Here is a 19,509-nt window from a genome sequence, read left to right on the forward strand (position 1 = left end):
CAGAACATGACGAACAACTTTAAAGGCAGGATGTCCAAGTCGTGAATGCCTTTGATTTGGAGAAGTACGTTCACCAACAAAGGCAGAAGACGACGAAGGAGTTTTATTAAAAGCAGGAGGAAATAGATACAGTCCATCTTTACCTAAATCATAACTTTCCTTCCCTCTAATTTTCCTCTACCCAACAAAACAATTCAAGGACAAGACAAGCAAGGGAAAGGAAAAAAAGAACAGAATACCTAGCAATTGTGTGGTTGAGAATAGCACATGAGAAAGTAAATCAATCTTGGCTTAATTATGAGAAAACAGAGATGCATGTTTTTTAGTTGAAAATTTAGCGCGTGTTCCATGTGATATCAGTACAGGGTAATCTTGTAGGGTCACGTTCCGCGACGAACCGCAGTAGTGTTGGGTTCGCACATGAATGGGCCCAAACAATATCATTTGTAGAGAGTGGATTCGAAAGGCTAGGCCTTAGTTACCCTGCGGTGGTTTTGGTGGTGTTCATATGTGATTAAAGTGCTTTCACCCTTGGAGTCTTTCTCCTAGAGGTGGACTGGGAGTCCTTCTTATTTGGCCAGTCTTCCCAGCCCCCTTCTCCAGATTACTTATTTTTTCTTTTATACTAGCCTGCGTTCACTTTCCTTCGTCCACGTGTAGGGTCAACCTTTCCAAGACTGATACTTGTCCCGTCAGTCCAAGTCTAGAGTTGTTGGGAGTGGTTGATAAAGCTAAAGGATAAGGCTCTGTTAGGTGCAGAGCTATGCATGTGGAAGGTAGTAAGGGCAGCCTTTCCTAGATATTTTAGATTTCCTTTCAAGTATGTCCCTTTACCGTTTTGCCCCTCCTTTTGGTGGATCTTTGGGTCAGCCGAGGATCGCACTGTCCTCGGCTGCTTCTCCGGGCCAATTGGGCCTTATTATTCTTGAGCTCGGTCCATGACCTTTTTCGGCTTAGGCCTTTGGACTCCCCATCAGCAAGTGGGCCTGGCCCACCAATTATTAGGCCCCACAATAGCCCCTCAAAACCCTGCTGTCCGATATCCTGGTTGGAGAGGAGGGTTTTGATAATACCGAGCATTTATTAGGGCTCATTTAATTCAGCCCTTGACTAACGCTGGCGACTCTTCACCTGACCAGGGAATGTACCGGTCTGCAAGAGATTCCCCTTGATTTGCGCATGATGCTCTTATGCCGTTTGGTTATACGAAGCACGTCTTTAATATCTTCCTTTTACGAGACTTCCCAGATTCAACGGTTTTTGATGGTGTGGGGGAATGAAACGGACGCATTCATGTTTGCAGATTTTCTTGGAGATCTGAACACATTAAGTACTCTCCTCTTCGTCCCCTATATAAAGAGAAGAAACAAGAGTTGTTTCTCCCACAGATGAATCCCTTTAACCCCACCAAAATTTAAAAACCTCAGATTCCTTCCTGAGTTTACTTTTACTCTTCGGTCATACTTTAACCTGAAATATATTCTCCATAGAAATAAGCAATGAAAAAACCGTTCCCCTCCCAAAAACACCGTGTTCTAATGAAGCTCGAAATGGCTCGGTCAGGACAAGGATGGCGGAGACTCAAAATTTGTCTCGCCTTTCTTTCAGCCAAAATCCGAAGCAGGGACTCGTCACGTCACACTTTCGGCGTGACTGAGCCGAGGACACACATCGTCATTACTACCCGCTCTCTCATGAGCATACCTAATATGGCCCCAGTGTGTTAGGAGTCAGGACTGGGGCAGGGATTAAGTGTCCCTGCTTCTTCCTCTCTTCATTCACTGGCGTCTCCTTCTGCCTCTCTTTCTCCCTTCTCATCTTTTCCCTCTTCTTCTCCTCCTTCTTTTACTCATGTCCTCCATCTTCCTCATTCATCTCCTCCATCTTCTGCTCATGTCCTCCATCTTCCTCATTCATCTCCTCCATCTTCCTCATTCATCTCCTCCATCTTCTTCTTCCTTGTCCTTCATTTTCTTCTTCCTTCTCCTTCAACTTTTTCTAAAGAAAGTTCTTCTCTCAATAGGAGCAATACTGAGGTAGAGATTGAAGAGACTTTGGAGACAAGTTTAAAAGACACCTGACTGTTTACTTATCTGTATTGCGAATACTATTGTTGCTTCGGTAGTTTACCTTTTGTATAGGCTTGTTTAAGCCCCTCTTTGTATGTGGTAATAATTTTTCATATTAATAAAAATTGTTATTGTTTTACTTCGCATATTCTGTTTTTATGTTTTTACAAGTTTACAAGCGCTGCTCGGCACAATAGTATAGCATTTGAACCAATGACAACTAAGGCCGAAATACTTGCTGATAAAAAGATGTCACCATAACTTTAATAGCATTATTTGACACAGCAATGCCTATCTGGGAATAACGATACTTACCCAAAACAATGCCGACATTAGAACTGGATGCTCTATGCGGTGTGGGATATAATCATCCGAAGACATATTTCCCGCAAGAATGAACAACCCCCGTAGGCTACCAAATAGTGGGGTGTCTCGCCATCATCCTAACACTTTTATCGGCCTCAACATTTTAAAGTATTTGAGCCGAGGGCTTTCCCCATATGAGTAGTGGGCGTCCCAATAGGTTTGAGTTCGAGGACTTCACCACGCCTTGGTTCTGTCCAAAACCTAGTTTTGTCACCTAGGCAGTTGGTTTCCCCATTGGCTCGAGTCTGAGGACTACACAACGCCTTGGTTCTGTCCAAAACCTAGTTTTGTCACCTAGGCAGTTGGTTTCCCCATAAGCTTGAGTCCGAAGGCTGTAGTTCAGTTTCTCCCTCTCCTCAGGTATTTCGCGAGGTGCCGAGCAGGAGGCTGTCCTCGGCAACGGTTATTTCTCGGCGTGGGCCATTGTCCCTGGGCCCCCATGCAGAACGGGCCTGGGCCGCAATTCACTAGGCCCATAACTTAAAGGGTATTTATGTAGGTTTTGGTCACGCAATACTTTTTGGCGTCCCAATGTTCGAGGTGCACCTTCCAGAGACTCCTTTAATCCCCTGATTGCAGGTGGCGTTGGAGATTGAGTCAGAGCCATCTTGTCTGTAGCGTTCCTTGGGACGCTGCGTGAATTAAATGCCACCACCTTATCTCTTTAAATAAATAGGAGAGAAAGTTACTTCACCTTCGCACCAATTCTTCAGTTTCCTCCCAAATCACAATTCCCATATCCAGTGCTATCCCCCCTTAGCATAACATGTTTGAGGCGAGGGTTGGGGAGAAGAAACTCTCTCCGCCACAGAGGCGCCGTGTCCTCCTGGGACTCAGAATGGTGAGGTACGGGCAAAGGAAGCATAAATTTAAGAGAGTACTCCACTTCGACAAAGGGGAAAGGGTGTTTCTCCCTCTTCTAGTCAAAATCCGAAGCAGGTTCTGTTCATGCCAGAATTTTGGTGTGTCAGAAGAAAGATTCTCCGCCATCAGCGTCTCTGCCTTGTCGCAGGCAAATTCTTGGTGAAGGCTTCTCAACTTCCAGCTCCCTGCACCTTTCCTTCAGCGGTGTGAGGCTCAAGTTGGGTTTCTTTTGCTGCCTGAGTTATGGGCATATAAAGGCATTGAGGAAGAACAAGGTCTTGGAGCAGTAGCCAACCTCTCCTCTGATCCACTTCCTCGGCTTTATCTTATTTTCTTGTATCTTTCTTTCTTTTTGGTTATGTGGTTAGCTTTAGAAGCTAACCTCTCGTCTGTATTGCCTCTTCTGCTTTGTTTTATTCTCTTATATCTTCCTTTCCAATTATGTAGTGAGCTCTGACATAAGCTGATTCCATCTTTTCATTGTACGCTGTACTGTTTCTTTGTTTTAGTGAAAATGGAAACTTATTTACTTGTTTTGAATACTGTTCTTTTGGCAACACCACTTTGTGAATGAGTGTGCCCCATGTGTTTGTTTCTTCTCGGCGATATTTAAAGCAAGAACCCGTGAAATACAATCCAACTAATTCTAATTTGCCGACACTACCAGGCACAATAATAACAATTCATAGTAAGTTGAACTTAGGAAACTAACCGAGATAATGGTTGAACGTTCTGTAATAAGTGCGAGAATACTGTCTGAGAACGACAAATTCTAAATAATTCATCCAAAGGGATGACCGAGCATTGAATGACTTCGCTTATGCTTTTGGAAACATGTTGCCCCATTCCGTACTAGTTCCTTTGGTGTTGAGGATCCGAGGGCAAACTACAGAATCCATGTAGTTCAGGAATTAACCCAATTGTTAATGGAGAGTTTTCCTCGGGGAGATTCTTAGGTCCACGTAACGTAGTTTTTTCTTTTAAATAGTTGGTTTCCCCAGAGGCTTGGGTCCGAAGACCATACAAGGCCTTGGTTCTGCCCAAAACTTGTATTGTCTTTGTAAGTAGTTGGTTTCCCCAGAGGCTTGGGTCCGAGGACCATACAAGGCCTTGGTTCTGTCCAAAACTTGTATTTTTCTTGTAAGTAGTTGGTTTCCCCAGAGGCTTGGGTCCGAGGACCATACAAGGCCTTGGTTCTGTCCAAAACTTGTATTTTTCTTGTAAGTAGTTGGTTTCCCTAGAGGCTTGGGTCCAAGGACCATACAAGGCATTGGTTCTGTCCAAAACTTGTATTCTCTTTTTAAGTAGTTGGTTTCCCCAGAGGCTTGGGTCTGAGGACCATACAAGGCCTTGGTTCTGTCCAAAACTTGTATTTTTCTTGTAAGTAGTTGGTTTCCTCAGAGGCTTAGGTCCGAGGACCATACAAGGTCTTGGTTCTGTCCAAAACTTGTATTCTCTTTTTAAGTAGTTGGTTTCCCCAGAAGCTTGGGTCCGAGGACCATACAAGGCCTTGGTTCTGTCCAAAACTTGTATTTTTCTTGTAAGTAGTTGGTTTCCCCAGAGGCTTGGGTCCGAGGACCATACAAAGCCTTGGTTTTGTCCAAAACTTGTATTCTCTTTTTAAGTAGTTGGTTTCCCCAGAGGCTTGGGTCCGAGGACCATACAAGGCCTTGGTTCTGTCCAAAACTTGTATTTTTCTTGTAAGTAGTTGGTTTCCCCAGAGGTTTGGGTCCGAGGACCATACAAGGCCTTAGTTCTGTCCAAAACTTGTATTCTCTTTTTATTTATTTATTTTCTGAAGGTTAGCTCCTCGAACAAGGTGGGGGAAGCTAGCCTGATGTTTGAAGCCCCTAGACTTGTCCATGCCATTGACACTGCGAGGCATAGCCCCTAGTGGGAACTTATGTTGGCATAACAACACTGTGTTGCCGGTCATAAAGGCATCCTCATAGACCCTTGTTCGATAGAAGCTCAACTTCACCACCGCTCGAGCTAACGCGCAAGTCCTTCCCACAGACGGCGCCAATTGTAGGGACACGTTCCGCGACGAACCGCAGTAGTGTTGGGTTCGCACATGAATGAGCCCAAACAATATCATTTGTAGAGAGTGGATTCGAAAGGCTAGGCCTTAGTTACCCTGCGGTGGTTTTGGTGGTGTTCATATGTGATTAAAGTGCTTTCACCCTTGGAGTCTTTCTCCTGGAGGTGGACTGGGAGCCCTTCTTTTTTGGCCAGTCTTCCCAGCCCCCTTCTCCAGATTACTTATTTTTTCTTTTATACTAGCCTGTGTTCACTTTCCTTCGTCCACGTGTAGGGTCAACCTTTCCAAGACTGATACTTGTCCCGTCAGTCCAAGTCCAGAGTTGTTGGGAGTGGTTGATAAAGCTAAAGGATAAGGCTCTGTTAGGCGCAGAGCTATGCATGGGGAAGGTAGTAAGGGCAGCCTTTCCTAGATATTTTAGATTTCCTTTCAAGTATGTCCTTTTACCGTTTTGCCCCTCCTTTTGGTGGATCTTTGGGTCAGCCGAGGACTGCACTGTCCTCGGCTGCTTCTCCGGACCAATTGGGCCTTATTATTCTTGAGCTCGGTCCATGACCTTTTTCGGCTTAAGCCTTTGGACTCCCCATCAGCAAGTGGGCCTAGCCCACCAATTATTGGGCCCCACAAATCTGATATTGCAGATTCCTTGCAAGAATAAAGTGTAATGAGGTTATGTACGCTGGACCATGAATGTTTGAGAGTTTTTTATTTTTATGACCATTTTTGAGAGTTTTTGAATGACCTTTTTTTTTTTTTTTTACAGGCATCTTATACACCAAAATGGATGTTGAGGGTAACGTGGATTCTCTCATACCAAATACTCCATCGATATAATCATAAAAACTTTACCAACAAATTAGAAAATATATATGTGGAGTTCTACGAGCTGTTTGTAGCACTATTCTAGGACAACTTCGTCAATCCGTGGCTAATCTTTTTCTGAAATTTCTGGGTTTACTTAATAACACATTAAATTTGAAGATCATGCAAGCAAAATTAGCCAAAAGTATAAAACTACGTGGTTTTTTTCTCATGATATGGATGTGTGTTTTTAGTTTAGTGCAGCGCGCTGAATCTGTTTTTAGTATTGGACCCCAAACCAGAATAGATGGGAGTTCCAGAAACCGCAACTTCTATATATATCTGCTATCAACAATTTTCATAATGGTCGCAATAAGCAATTAATTAATACAACCTCATAGTAAAAACGATGAATTTAACTGGAAATCAGCACAGTGGATTTGGTATTTGTTAGTCCGAAGTCATCAAATTGTTTTTTTATTTGGAGAAACTAGTCATCAAATTGTTTATATAAAAGCATTATGATTTAACAACAAAAAACTGTAATAGATCTAAAAAGCTCATTCAATCATGCTAAATAGAGATCTTATCTTCATTGATCAAATCAAACAACTACCTCTTTAGTAGATTTGTTCACCACTTTTCTGAATTATCTGTCTCTTTCTTTTATTGAACAAACCTCAATCAGAGTACCATAACTAAATAGAAACTAATTATTTTTCAATTGAAATACTACCCCTAACGAGACTATTGAAAGAGAGACAGATATAGAATAGAACCATTTCAAGCCTGACCCTGATTGATGAAAGAAACAATCCTTTTGAGCAAGGCAACACTATTTTCACAAGTTGAGTTCATCAAATGGAACACGTGGTCCTCTCCTTTTGCTTCCATAACCTCCACAACCCCTGTGTATCCACTTTTACCCAATAACTCACTGTAATACCAACCCCTATCCTTCAACATGTCCTTCTCAGCAACACAAATTAGCACTTTCTTACACCCCAAACTCCCTAGTTTTGGATCCGTACCTGGGTTTATATACGGGTCATCAGCGCCACTCGTTGCTGGACATGTAAATCGCCACAAAGCTTCAACCTTTCCTCTCTTCTCAGCGTCAGTATCTTCCCCACCAATTGGTTCTTTGCCCCAAAAATATGGATGCACTAAAACAATCCCATCAAGCTTAACACCAGCAAGTCCTTCTAATCCAACCCTCAACCCCATGTGATGAGCAACATTAGCCCCAGCACTGTCCCCAGCAAAAAACACACTTTCAAAATCTGCATGGTTTTTCAACCATTCATCAGGACCTTTTCCATCAGTATGAGACGCAACCCATTTAAGCGCAGCCCACGAATCATCGTAAGCAATAGGAACAGGGTGTTCTGGGGCTCTCCTATATTCAACAGAGACCGCAACAACATTGGCTTCAGCCACAAACGAGTTCAAGTAGTTGTGGTACTGTGGAGAGAAAGCGGTTTCGATGCAAAACCCACCACCATGAAAGTAAACAAGGAGAGGAAGCTTTTTTTGTGATTCCTTTGTGGTTTTTGGAATGTAAAGCCTAGCAGATACGCCTGTTTCGGGTGAGATAACCACGTCTTTGGATTCAACACCGGTTTTGGAATCCAGAGATGGGGGTACGATCTCTATGCCTGCAATTCGCTCTATTCGACCGTCTTTATAGATCTTAAGAAAAGGAGAGTGGTCATGGGCTATTTCAGTACTGGCGCTTGAATCCATAGCAAGAGAAGATGGAGAAGAAGCAGCAGCTACAATTTGGAGAGTGGGTTTTCTATGATTTATGGAAGACAAAAGGGGAAAGTTTTTATGCAGGGGAGAAAATTGTGCAACAGTGTGCGGCTGGGGCAGAGCACGCAACCGAGGGATTAAAAATTTGCCGAGAGAGAGAGATGGGGCAGAGAAAGATAAGGTGATCATTGGTTGATTCATTTTCTACCCTTCAAATTTCTAATAATAAGACTTTTTGTTTTTAGTATTATAAATAGTGGGTGTGTAATTTAAGAAATTATTGGTAATAGATTTTTAGTTGGAATAGAAATTAAATTTCTTTAAACTTTAGATAGTAAAAGATTATTTAAGTTAAACTATTTTTAAATCTTATTTTTTGTTTGGAGAAAATATATTTGAATAATTATTATTATAAAGATAAAATATAAATATAAATTAATTTAATAATTAACGAAAGTGTAGCTTTAAAAAGAGGAGATAATCACTTGGCATAATCACTTTTTTTTTTTCTTTTTCATAAATCTAGATCAACTATTCTATTACATGATAAATAATATTAATATAAGCCACTTCCTTTAGAACTACCAGTTTCACAATTGACAGAAGTTACAGTGATAAGTATCTTTCAACTTTTTGTATGTATGTGTGTTTTTTTTTTGAGAATCAAGTGTTTTTTCTTTTGGTTGGCTAGTGTCTAATTTAAGGTATGCATTACATGTTGCTATCTTTACTGGTTTTTTTCCCCCTCTTTTACTTTTGTAGCCAAGTGTTAATTTGTTTTATTATTATTTTTGAGAGAGGCAAATTGTTAATTTTGTGATATGCCTTCCTTGCATATTTATGTAATAATTATTTTGTGAGTTTCAATTAGCATAACTGATGAAGCCTTTTATAGTCGAATAAAAGGTTTGGGGTTTGATCCCCACCTATACCAAACACTAAGTTTTGGTTTGATAATAAAGAGCAATCATTAGAAACAGATTTCATAAGTTGAAATATCTCTAAGAAAAAAAAAAGGTCATATATAATTTTTTAAATCTCTTATTCATATTGTAAGGACACGATTTGTAACGAACCGTAGCAGTGTTGGGTTCGCACGTAAAAAGGTCTAAACAATATCATTTGTAGAGCGTGGGTATGAAAGGCTAGGCCTTGGTCACCAAACGGTGGGTTTTTCGTGGTGTTCATAAATAGTTAAGTTATTTTCACCCTAGGAGTCTTTCTCCTGGAGGCGGGTTGAGAGGCTCTGGTTTTTGGCCATTTTTCCCAGTCCCTTCTATGGATTGCTTACTTTTCCTTTTATACTAACCTGTGTTTTTTTATCATTCGTTCATGTGTAGGATCGACATTCCAAGACTGATACTTGTCCCATCAGCCCATATCCAGAGTGGTTGGGAGTGGTTGTAAAAGTTGGAGAGTATGGCTCTGTCAGGTGTAGAGTATTGAATGGCAGTAAGGGCAGCTTTTCCTGGTCTTTATACTTTCCAGCATACACTTTTCTATTGACACAGATATTTTAGATTTTTTCCCAAGTTGCTTCCATACCATTTTTGCCCTTTCTTCTTGTGAGATCTCGGACATGCCGAGGACTGAATCGTCCTCGGCTGTATCCCAAGGCCATTTGGTACTTGCATTACTGATCCTGGGCTATAACCCTTCTCGGCTCGGGCCTTTAGACCCTAATGAATAAATGGGCCAGGGCCACAAACTATTGGGCCCCACAATAGCCCCTCAAAATCCTGCTGTCCGACCTCTTGGTCGGGAGAGAAGGATTTTGGTAACGCCGAGACTTTATTACGGCTCGTTTAACTCTGTCTTTCATTAATGCTGGTGTCTCTTCATCTGCCTAAGAAACATACCGGACTACGAGACATTCCTATGAATTCATTCACAATGCGTCCCCATCGTTTGATTATCCGAAACGCGCCTTTAATGACTTACATTTACGAGACTATTTAAATTCGACGGTTTGTTGACGATGTGAGGAAGTGGAACGGGTACATTCTCGTTTACAGATTTTCTTGGAAATTTGGACGGATTAAATACCTTCCGCTCCACCCTTCATATAAGAAGGAAGGCAAGAGGTTATTTCTCTTGTACAGAGACCCTTTTAATCCTTCTGAAATTTGAAACCTTTAGCTTCCTCCAGAGTTTACTTTATCCACTAGTTGTATCTTAACTTGTGATACACTCGAGATAGGAGTAAGTAATGAAAGAACTATACCCCTCCCAGAAACACCACATTCTTACGAAACTAAAAATGGCTCGGTCAGGGCAAGGATGGCGGAGACTCAAGATCCTTCTTACCCTCCTTTTAGCCAAAATCCGAAGCAGGGGCTCGTCACGTCAAACTTTCGACGCGACTGAGCTGAGGTCACCTATTATCAGTACCAGCCGCTCTCTCATGAGCATAGCTAACATGGCACCAGCGTGTTAGGAGTCAGGACTGACGTAGGGACTAAGTGCCCTTACTTCTTCCTCTCTTCGTTCACTGGTGCCTCATTTTGCCTCTCTTTCTTCTTATTTCCACCACCAGATCCATCCTGGTGCTTTTCATTCTTCCTCTTCTTCTCCTCCTTCTTTCTTTTCATCTCCTCCCTCTTCTTCTCCTCCTTCTTTCTCTTCATCTCCTCCCTCTTCTTCTGAAGAAGGTCCTCCTCTCAATATGGGCGCTACTGAGGCAGAATTTAGAAGGATTTCGGAGACGAGTTTAAAAAGGCATCTGACTGTTTATTTGTTTGTATTGTTGTGGTTTTTTATTTTATTTTTATTTTTTTTATTGTTTTTGTAATCCACCCTCTGTATAGGCTTGTTTAAGCCCTTCTTTGTACGTTGTAATACATCTTTATATTAATAAAAGTCGTTATTGCTTTACTTCACATGTTCTATCTCTTTACTTCTGAAATGGTTACGCCGTGAATAGACGTACTATCTTGTGAATCATTTTTATTTTTACACTTTGATCGACTTCTAAGACCGAAATCTCAGTTAATAGAAAGATCTTACTCTGTGTTTATTGAAACTATCCGACTTAATAATACTGAATCGAACAAATGATACTTAGGGTTAAAACCCATATTAAGAAGAAAAAGACAGGATATTATGATGAGCTTATTGGGGCGGTCTGGCACAATACCGCCGACGTGAGAGCACAATACTTAGGACCGAAATCCCTTATCAAAGAAAAATGTACTATTATGAACTTATGAGAGCTGTTCAGCACAATAATACCGACTTGAACTAATGATACTTAGGGTCAAAAACTCTTGCTAAGGAAAATATATTATCATGAATTTAATAGAGTTGTCTGGCACAATGATGCCGACCTAAAAGAAAACAACACTTACCCCAAAATAGCCGAGATGACTACTGAATGCTCGGCGCAGTGTAGGAGGTAATCATCCGAAGACATATAACCCAAAAATGAACAGCCCCTCTAGGTTGCTGAGTAATAGGGCGTTTCACCATCTTCCTAACCACTTTCATAGCCTTAACCTTTTTCTGGTATTTAAGCCAAGGATTGAGCAACTTAAAATTTTTATTAGGTAGCTGACCTTTTCATAGGTTTGAGTCTAAGGACCATACAATACCTTGGTTCTGTCCAAAACTCAGTTTTTGGCATGGGGCCTTGGCTTTAGGGGAATTAGCTCCTCGGCCAAGCCCCTAGAGCTATCCATGCGATTGACGCTACGAAGCGTAGCCTCTAGTTAAGAATCATAGCCCCTAGTGGAACTTTACGCTAGAACTCTATAACCGGCTGTTAGAAATGATAAGGAAACCGTCTCGACCTACCGTCTATGCCAACACACGAGCCTTCCCCACAGACGGCACCAATTGTAAGGACACGATTTGTAACGAACCGTAGCAGTGTTGGGTTCGCACGTAAAAAGACCCAAACAATATCATTTGTAGAGCATGGGTTTGAAAGGCTAGGCCTTGGTCACCAAACGGTGGGTTTTTCGTGGTGTTCATACATGGTTAAGTTATTTTCGCCCTAGGAGTCTTTTTCCTGGAGGCGGGTTGGGAGGCTCTGGTTTTTGGCCATTTTTCCCAGCCCCTTCTATGGATTGCTTACTTTTCCTTTTATACTAGCCTGTGTTTTTCTATCCTTCGTCCACGTGTAGGATCGACATTCCAAGACTGATACTTGTCCCATCAACCCATATCCAGAGTGGTTGGGAGTGGTTGTAAAAGCTGGAGAGTATGGCTCTGTCAGGTGCAGAGTATTGAATGGCAGTAAGGGCAGCTTTCCTTGGTCGTTATACTTTCCAGCATACCCTTTTTTATTGACACAGATATTTTAGATTTTTTTCCAAGTTGCTTCCATACCATTTTTGCCATTTCTTCTTGTGAGATCTCGGACATACCGAGGACTGAATCGTCCTCGGTTGTATCCCAAGGCCATTTGGTACTTGCATTACCGATTCTGGGCTATAACCCTTCTCGGCTCGGGTCTTTAGACCCTAATGAATAAATGGGCCAGGGCCACAAACTATTGGGCCCCCCACACACACACACACACATATATATATATATATATATATTTTTTTTTTTGTAAATCTGAAATTTAATGATAATGGTTGTTATTAAGAAAACCTTTATTATCATGATTGTGTTTGTATATGTAATATATTATTCTATAAAAGAAAATATGATGTACCAAAATTCTATTGGAAGGTTTAAATATAGAATAAAGTTTAAATTCAATTATATATATATATATATATATATATATAAAACCATAGCTTAGTAAAAATAAATAAATAAATCTGTATCCGTTTCACCTTTAGTTGACCTTCTAGTATTGTGCCATATAATCTTTTGAAAACCTACAATTTTATACATTATTATTCTAATATATATATATATATATATATATATTATAGATTATAGATAAGATATCTTTTACAACTAAGGAAGAGAATGATTTTTTTTTTTTTTTTTTTTTTTTTTTTAAAGTAGCTAGAATAAGATAAAAGTGAATTATATGATTCACTTGGATTTTATCCAAGTTGGCGAGGATCACAAACTTTTATATAGTAGATTTTATATCCATAAGTAAATATATCAAAGCTTGTTTTGATTGGATTATGTTACCACTTATGTAAAGATGCACATAACACATCAATCATGACATATGGGCGTGGTTTGCTAAGTTGTTAATATTTGTTAACTAAACAAACCTTTTATTGAATGTTCGAAAAAATGTCTATTACTCACAATCACACGAATTAATTTGTGCAATATTTTTTTTTATTGAAACATGTTGTGAAACTAAATGTGCAATATCCTTAAAAAGTTAAAATTACTCTAAACCCTAAAACCAAAATTATAAGTAAAAGCAAATACAAAAGCAAAAGCCAAAGAAAGAAATTTTAAGAAAAAAAAAATTGTTTCTTTCTTTAGAGCATTCACAATAAAACATCTAAAAAATATAGTTTTTAACAATTCAAAAAGCTATCTTATCTATTTTAACAACTTACTTTACAATACATCCAATATCAAATGTTATATTTTAGCATACAACACATTAAAATAATATAAATAATACAATAAAATAATATATCCTACAAAATAAACACTACAATTTTTATTTTATTTTATGGGAACACTACAAAAAACTTAAAAAAGAAAAAAGAAGGACAGCAATGTTGGGGATATTTATAGTGTGATGGCGCTAAACCAAATTTTTAGTTATTTTGACTACTTTATTGTGAATGCTCTTAGTGGGGCACTCAGTCTTATATATTTCTCTCTCTCTCTTCTTTTCCTTGTTATGGGCTAAACTTATGAGAGATAAAAAAAAAAAAAAAAGTTTAAGAAAAAAATTACAGGGACAGAAAGAAACTTTTTTTATTATTTATTTTGGAAAATCGAAAGAAAGAAACTAAGTTTAGAAGTGTGGTTTTGAAATAAGGTTAAAAGTTGGCTTAACTCTTAAGTAGCTTTTATTTTTATTTTTATTTACGGATCACACAAATGGAAGCTTTTTATTTTTATTATTATTATTATTATTTACGGATCCCACAAAAAGAAGCTTTTTTTAGCATAGGTAGCTGAGCCCATTCAGGTCCTCATTTTTATGGTTCGGTGAAAAAGTAAAATCTAATTAACTATTTGTGGGTCTTACTATGATTTTTGCTTAAAATGCCAAACTCCTTTTATTATAGTATTTTTAGCAAAAAAAATTAATTAGTTAATTTTATTTAATTTAAGAAAAAAAATTAAATAAGTTGTTCTCAAATAAACACTAAAAAAGATCAACCTAAACAAAGTCAAACAATTTCAATTTTATTATATGTCATATATTATAGATAATATATGTTAGGGTCATATTTTATGTAATTGGATAATCCTTAGACAAAATGCATTTTACTTGTAATTAGGTAGATTTAAGATGAGTTTAATACATCAAGAAATATGTTGTTCAAAACATATTAAGTGTTCGTATTAAAAGTCATGAGGATTGATCCAAGAAATAAGTGAAGAAAAGCTGTTCATTAAGTTTCGACAGATAGCTCGACAGATGCCTGCTATCGAGACTTAATGTGGAGCTAGATAGATAGCTCGACAACAGCTCGATCTATTGAAAATTACGATTTTCAGTTTTCCATATTTGAAATTCGGCCCAAGCTTATGTATTTGTTTACGGTTTCTTTTCTCATAGCCCTAGACATATATAAAGCTTATTTTAAGAGCCGTCACACACAGATACAGAGATCAAGGGATTTAATTTCTCTAAGAGAAGCTATTACGTTTGTACGCCATAGAATTTTGTAACCAAGTGCTTCTTGATCTTCATTATTGATGAAGTGAAGAACTTTGCAGCTAACAACATTATTCAAGTTGCTGGAGTTAGTCACGTACTGGGATTTGTATAAATGGTTAGTGATAGATTGGAGATTTGTGCATCAAAGGAAGGAAGGCTACTACAAGATCAAGTCCAATTGGGTATTGGAGCGAAGGTTCAATTGTAGGTTGGTATTTTGGGATAGGTCAGGGTAGTTGGTAAGATTCTTTATACTAGTCATAGATTGATTTGCATGCAATTTAACCTAACTAATTAACTTGAGTAATTGAATTAATTAACCGGGGTTAAGTTATCTCAACCCAACAATATACATTTTCAACTATGGAAGGGAAAGATGAAATTTTTTAACAACTAGAATAAGTTAAAAAGGATTATATGATTTACTTGGATTCTATATGTATTGGTGAGGACGAACCTTGATATAATAGATTTTATATCCATAAGAGCATTCAAATCAACTTTAGCATAAATTTTTGTCTATTTTAGCTAATCATTTTTCAAAACACCCACATTTGATTATCTATTTTATACTCTATTTCATTGAAATATTATTTTTTTACGCAAATTTTTATTATTTCTCCCAAATCAACTCTCTCTCTCTCTCTCTCTTGTCTCTACCAATCCCTAACCTCCTCAGTCCTCCGTCTTCGTGGCTTGAACTTGAGCATGAGCGGGTGGTAGGATTAGTTGGTGAAGCCATTGCCTGTTCTTCTTGCAACACTGCCTGTCTTGACACTTGAGCAGGGATGGAGTTAGAGCTTCGAGTTAGGGGAGGCAAAATTCTTCTAAGATTGAATCTCACAAAATGAATATTTTTTTTTTTTTATAAGAACAAATAGACAAATTATTATTACTAAATAAAGACAAATATAAGAATGTGGACAGTATGCATAAGAAATTAATTATAAATTTATTACTTATCAATTCATAATTTAGTTTTCAATTTATAAATTTATTAGCTTGTTATAGCTAATGCATTTCCCTCAACAACCCATTAGCCAACAAAATGTTTTTTATTAATTGTACAATTATTTTCATTCTTTAACTTTACTATGTAACTTTTTAGTAATTACTCACTCTATCTATTCTCTTTGTAAGTGATAATAGGTCACGCTCACACACACTCAACACTTCACAATTTTGCAACATATTTCACAAAGAAAAAAAAAAAAAAAAAAACACAACAACAATACTGATAGTTTTTAGATCCCTTAAAAACACAATTGGATTAACCTAGGTAATTAGCCAAGTTGTTACTTAGTTCAAATTCTAAATCTAGGTTATCACAATCAAACAATCATATCATGCAAAGCAGCGGAAAGATAAATAACACAATGATATGATCATCCAGGAAACCAAACGGGTAAAAACCTGGGGAGAATTTAACCTAACTATCCTCAAGGTAAACCTGAATCCACTATGAAAGAATCGAAGTTGTTCAACAGGACTTAGACCACTAACATCCTATTGCTACCCACCAGTAGAAACTTACTGACACGACCATGTGCAAGCTCCGAAATCACGGACTTCTTCTTTTTTGGATTCTTTAGAAAGTACAAGCACACCCGCTTGTGTTTCTTTAAGTTCTTATGGCAGCAATTGAATGATTATCAAGCTCTTGAAGAAATCTTCTTCTTGATAATCCTAAACTTGTGTAAAGGAAAGCTCCTCACAGATCTCACAAGAGATTTACACAAATAGCAATATGAGCAATACTAAAACGTGGCTAGAGTTTGTCTTATATACCTAGGGCAAATTAGAAAACCCTAAACATTTCAAAACAAAACTAGGGCTGAGTTGGAATTCTACAGAAAACGCATCTGACCCGATTTTCGATTAATCGAGCCTAAGCTTTGATCAATCGAACTAGGCCGAGAAGCATAAATGATTTCTGCATCAGCTTGTTCCAACTTTACATAAATGAACCAACTTTGAGCAAGTCTAAACATGACTAAACATCTTGTTTTGATCATGGTTTTCCAACAATACACATTAGAGTTTTAAATACATAAGATCCTAAGTCTTTAGAACCTAACAAATACAGTCACAAACAGAGACACAAATAATATAAATGGGTATGGAGGAAGAGAGAAGAAATGTCTGCTATTCACGTACATTAAATTGTTTGGCCTGATTTGTCGTTTTATTTGGGTTGTTTGTGGTGTTTTTTTTTTTTTTTTTTTTGTTAAAGGGGCCAAGAGTTTGGAGACTGGGGGGGTAGGTTTAATTTTTCTTGGGCCTAAATTGTAACTTAAGCCCATTGCATATATATATATATATGCAATAGGCTTGGTTTTTCAAAATCTCAGGGGGCACCTGTGCCGGGGGGGGGGGGGGGGGGGTGTGTGGGGAGGGTTGGAGGAATGGCCCCCCAATGCTAACCTATAGCTCCGTCCCTGCCCTTGAGCTTAACCAAATCCACTAGATTGAAAATATTTTACTGTTGTTGGTAGAATCGGTGGTATTGGAGCCATCCTTGTTGGTTGATTGGTGTAGCAAGAAGAAAATGATATAGTGAGGGAGAGAGAGCAGATCGTGGTCAGGAAAAAAAGATATGTAAAATATTGATTATCCTAAACTACAGTGCCTCTTAAATTTGGATTAGAACTATAGCAAAATCTCATTTTGCCTCACTAGTTAATTAATTGACGTGAGTATTTTTTTGAGTTGTATTGGCTAAATTTTAGTATTTACGTTATTTTACACGAGTTGACATGAATGCTCTAAATAAATATATCAAAACTTATTTTGATTGGATTATGTTACCACTTATGTAATTAAAGAAGCACATGGTATGCATAAAACAAGAAGTTTGATATTCATCTATATATATATATATATATATATATATCTCTAAAAGTTGAAGTGCAGCGTTTAATATTGCTGCGCTCTTGTTAAGTCATATCATCAGCGCCACTTTACAATTATACATTCTCCAACATTTATTTACTTTTACCTTTTTATCTATCCACTACTCTATATCTTAACCTTACAATTTCTACATCCCTTCATCTTCCTTTTATTTTGACTCTTCTTCTCCCCTTTTTTTTTTTACTATAAAATTTTGTTATTTTCTCTTCCATTCAATCCATATTTTGCTTCACAAAAAGGTGAATATTCTCTCTCTCTCTCTCTCTCTCTCTCTCTCTTTATATATATATATATATATATATATATATATTTGTGGATGTTTAATTCTTTAGATTAATGAGTTTTTATGTTTAATTGTACTTTAGGTTGATATGATTTGGTTATATTCTAATTTTTTATATTTATATTTTATTTTCTTTGTTTGTTATATGTTATCCTATGAAATTACAGAATGATTTAATGTTATTCTATTATATAGCATGACTTGGATAATTGGGTATTTACAACTATATATTTTCTTTTAAATATTCTTCTACTCATCTTCTTTTATATAATTTTGTTATTTGTCTCACATTCTCTTCCAAAAAGGGTAATTGCTCTCTCTCTCTCTCTCTCTCTCTTATTAATTCTTTCTTGCAACTCTATTTTAGATTGATGATTTTTTTTTTTTTTTTTTTTGGTCTCTAACTTTGGATGATACACTTTGGTGGTGTGTTTTTTGAGTTATTTATCACATGTACTCTCTATCCCTATTATAATTTTGGTTTGAGTTAATTTTTAGATATTTTAGAAGTGAGTTGATTATGTATTTGAATGTCTCTATAAATTATTTGAGTAATATCAATTGTAAATTTGTGATGAGGTTTGGTTATCATGATAATCTTCTTAAGAAAATGAGAAATTTAAACAATTAATTTTGGAACTTAAAAATTTTAGTTGTAGAAAAAAAAAAAAAAAAACCTTAACACACTATACGAAAGTTTGAATAATATAGATTGCTTGAAAAAAGCATAGTATTTCTATCTTTTATCTCAAAACAAATAATGGAATAATATCAATCAAATGCACCTAAGTTTTTCAAAAAAACAAACTCAAAATAATAGAAAGGTATATTTGTAGAGATGGAGAACAAAGTGATGACGCAAGATGACAATGCATTGACAATATTTTCAATAAAAAAAAAATAGTATGGGTTTAGTTGAAATTTTTTTATTACTTAGAGAATGTTGTGTTTGATTTCTTTTGCAAAACCATCAGGGCCACCGTGGTGATTTCCTTGCATTAATATTTTCCTCATAATTTTGATAAGGTGAATAAATTTGATTTTTTTTTTTTATAGCATTAAATAATGGTTATGGTAGTGGATTGATGATATGGTAGAATCTTAGTCTTTTATTTTAAAAGGAATGTGAGGATATAAAGAACTCTATATGGGTTCATAAAAAAGAAGAAGAGCTCTATATGGTAGACTATCCTAGGGTTTAGGATAGTCTATTTAAATTATGGTTTTTCAAAACTTGATCAATTGGTAACCATTCTTTTCTTAGAAACTTTTGAAGGAAGGGGAAAAAATATTTTGTTTTTCTTGAGTGGTGCTTGATAATTTGCTTTTTATGGTTCAATACACATTAGTTATATTAGATTTCCTTTTTCTAATATTAATAATTTGTTGTTTACTATTTAATTGGACTAATTGGTAACCCAAAAACTGTGAAAATGGAAGAGAAAAGAGAGTAGAGTTTAAATCTTAATTTTTTTTTTTTTTTTTTTTTGTTGTATGGAATTTGGGGTCTAACAATTAATTTTTTTTTTAATCTTAATTTTTTAAATGAAACTTAAATTCTTCAAAGTACATTAGTTTAAGTAGACTGTTGTCTTGTGGCTGGAATTTTATGTTTTGGACCTTAGTTGGCTTGTTTGGTTGACGAATA

At 37.1% G+C, this 19,509-nt stretch overlaps 1 protein-coding gene and 1 pseudogene across 1 annotated transcript; one reads left to right on the forward strand and one right to left on the reverse strand.

Annotated features, from left to right (window-relative positions):
* LOC126706338 (probable carboxylesterase 2) overlaps positions 1 to 19,509 on the forward strand; it is a 37,584-nt pseudogene that overhangs the window by 8,378 nt on the left and 9,697 nt on the right.
* Positions 6,710 to 8,118, reverse strand: LOC126706336 (probable carboxylesterase 12). Its single transcript, XM_050405755.1, has one exon. The coding sequence runs from the start codon at positions 8,095 to 8,097 to the stop codon at positions 6,925 to 6,927; it is 1,173 nt and encodes a 390-aa protein (XP_050261712.1). The 5' UTR covers positions 8,098 to 8,118; the 3' UTR covers positions 6,710 to 6,924.

The sequence above is a fragment of the Quercus robur genome, chromosome 11 (assembly GCF_932294415.1).
Source record: "Quercus robur chromosome 11, dhQueRobu3.1, whole genome shotgun sequence".
In the NCBI taxonomy this organism is placed as follows: Eukaryota; Viridiplantae; Streptophyta; class Magnoliopsida; order Fagales; family Fagaceae; genus Quercus; species Quercus robur.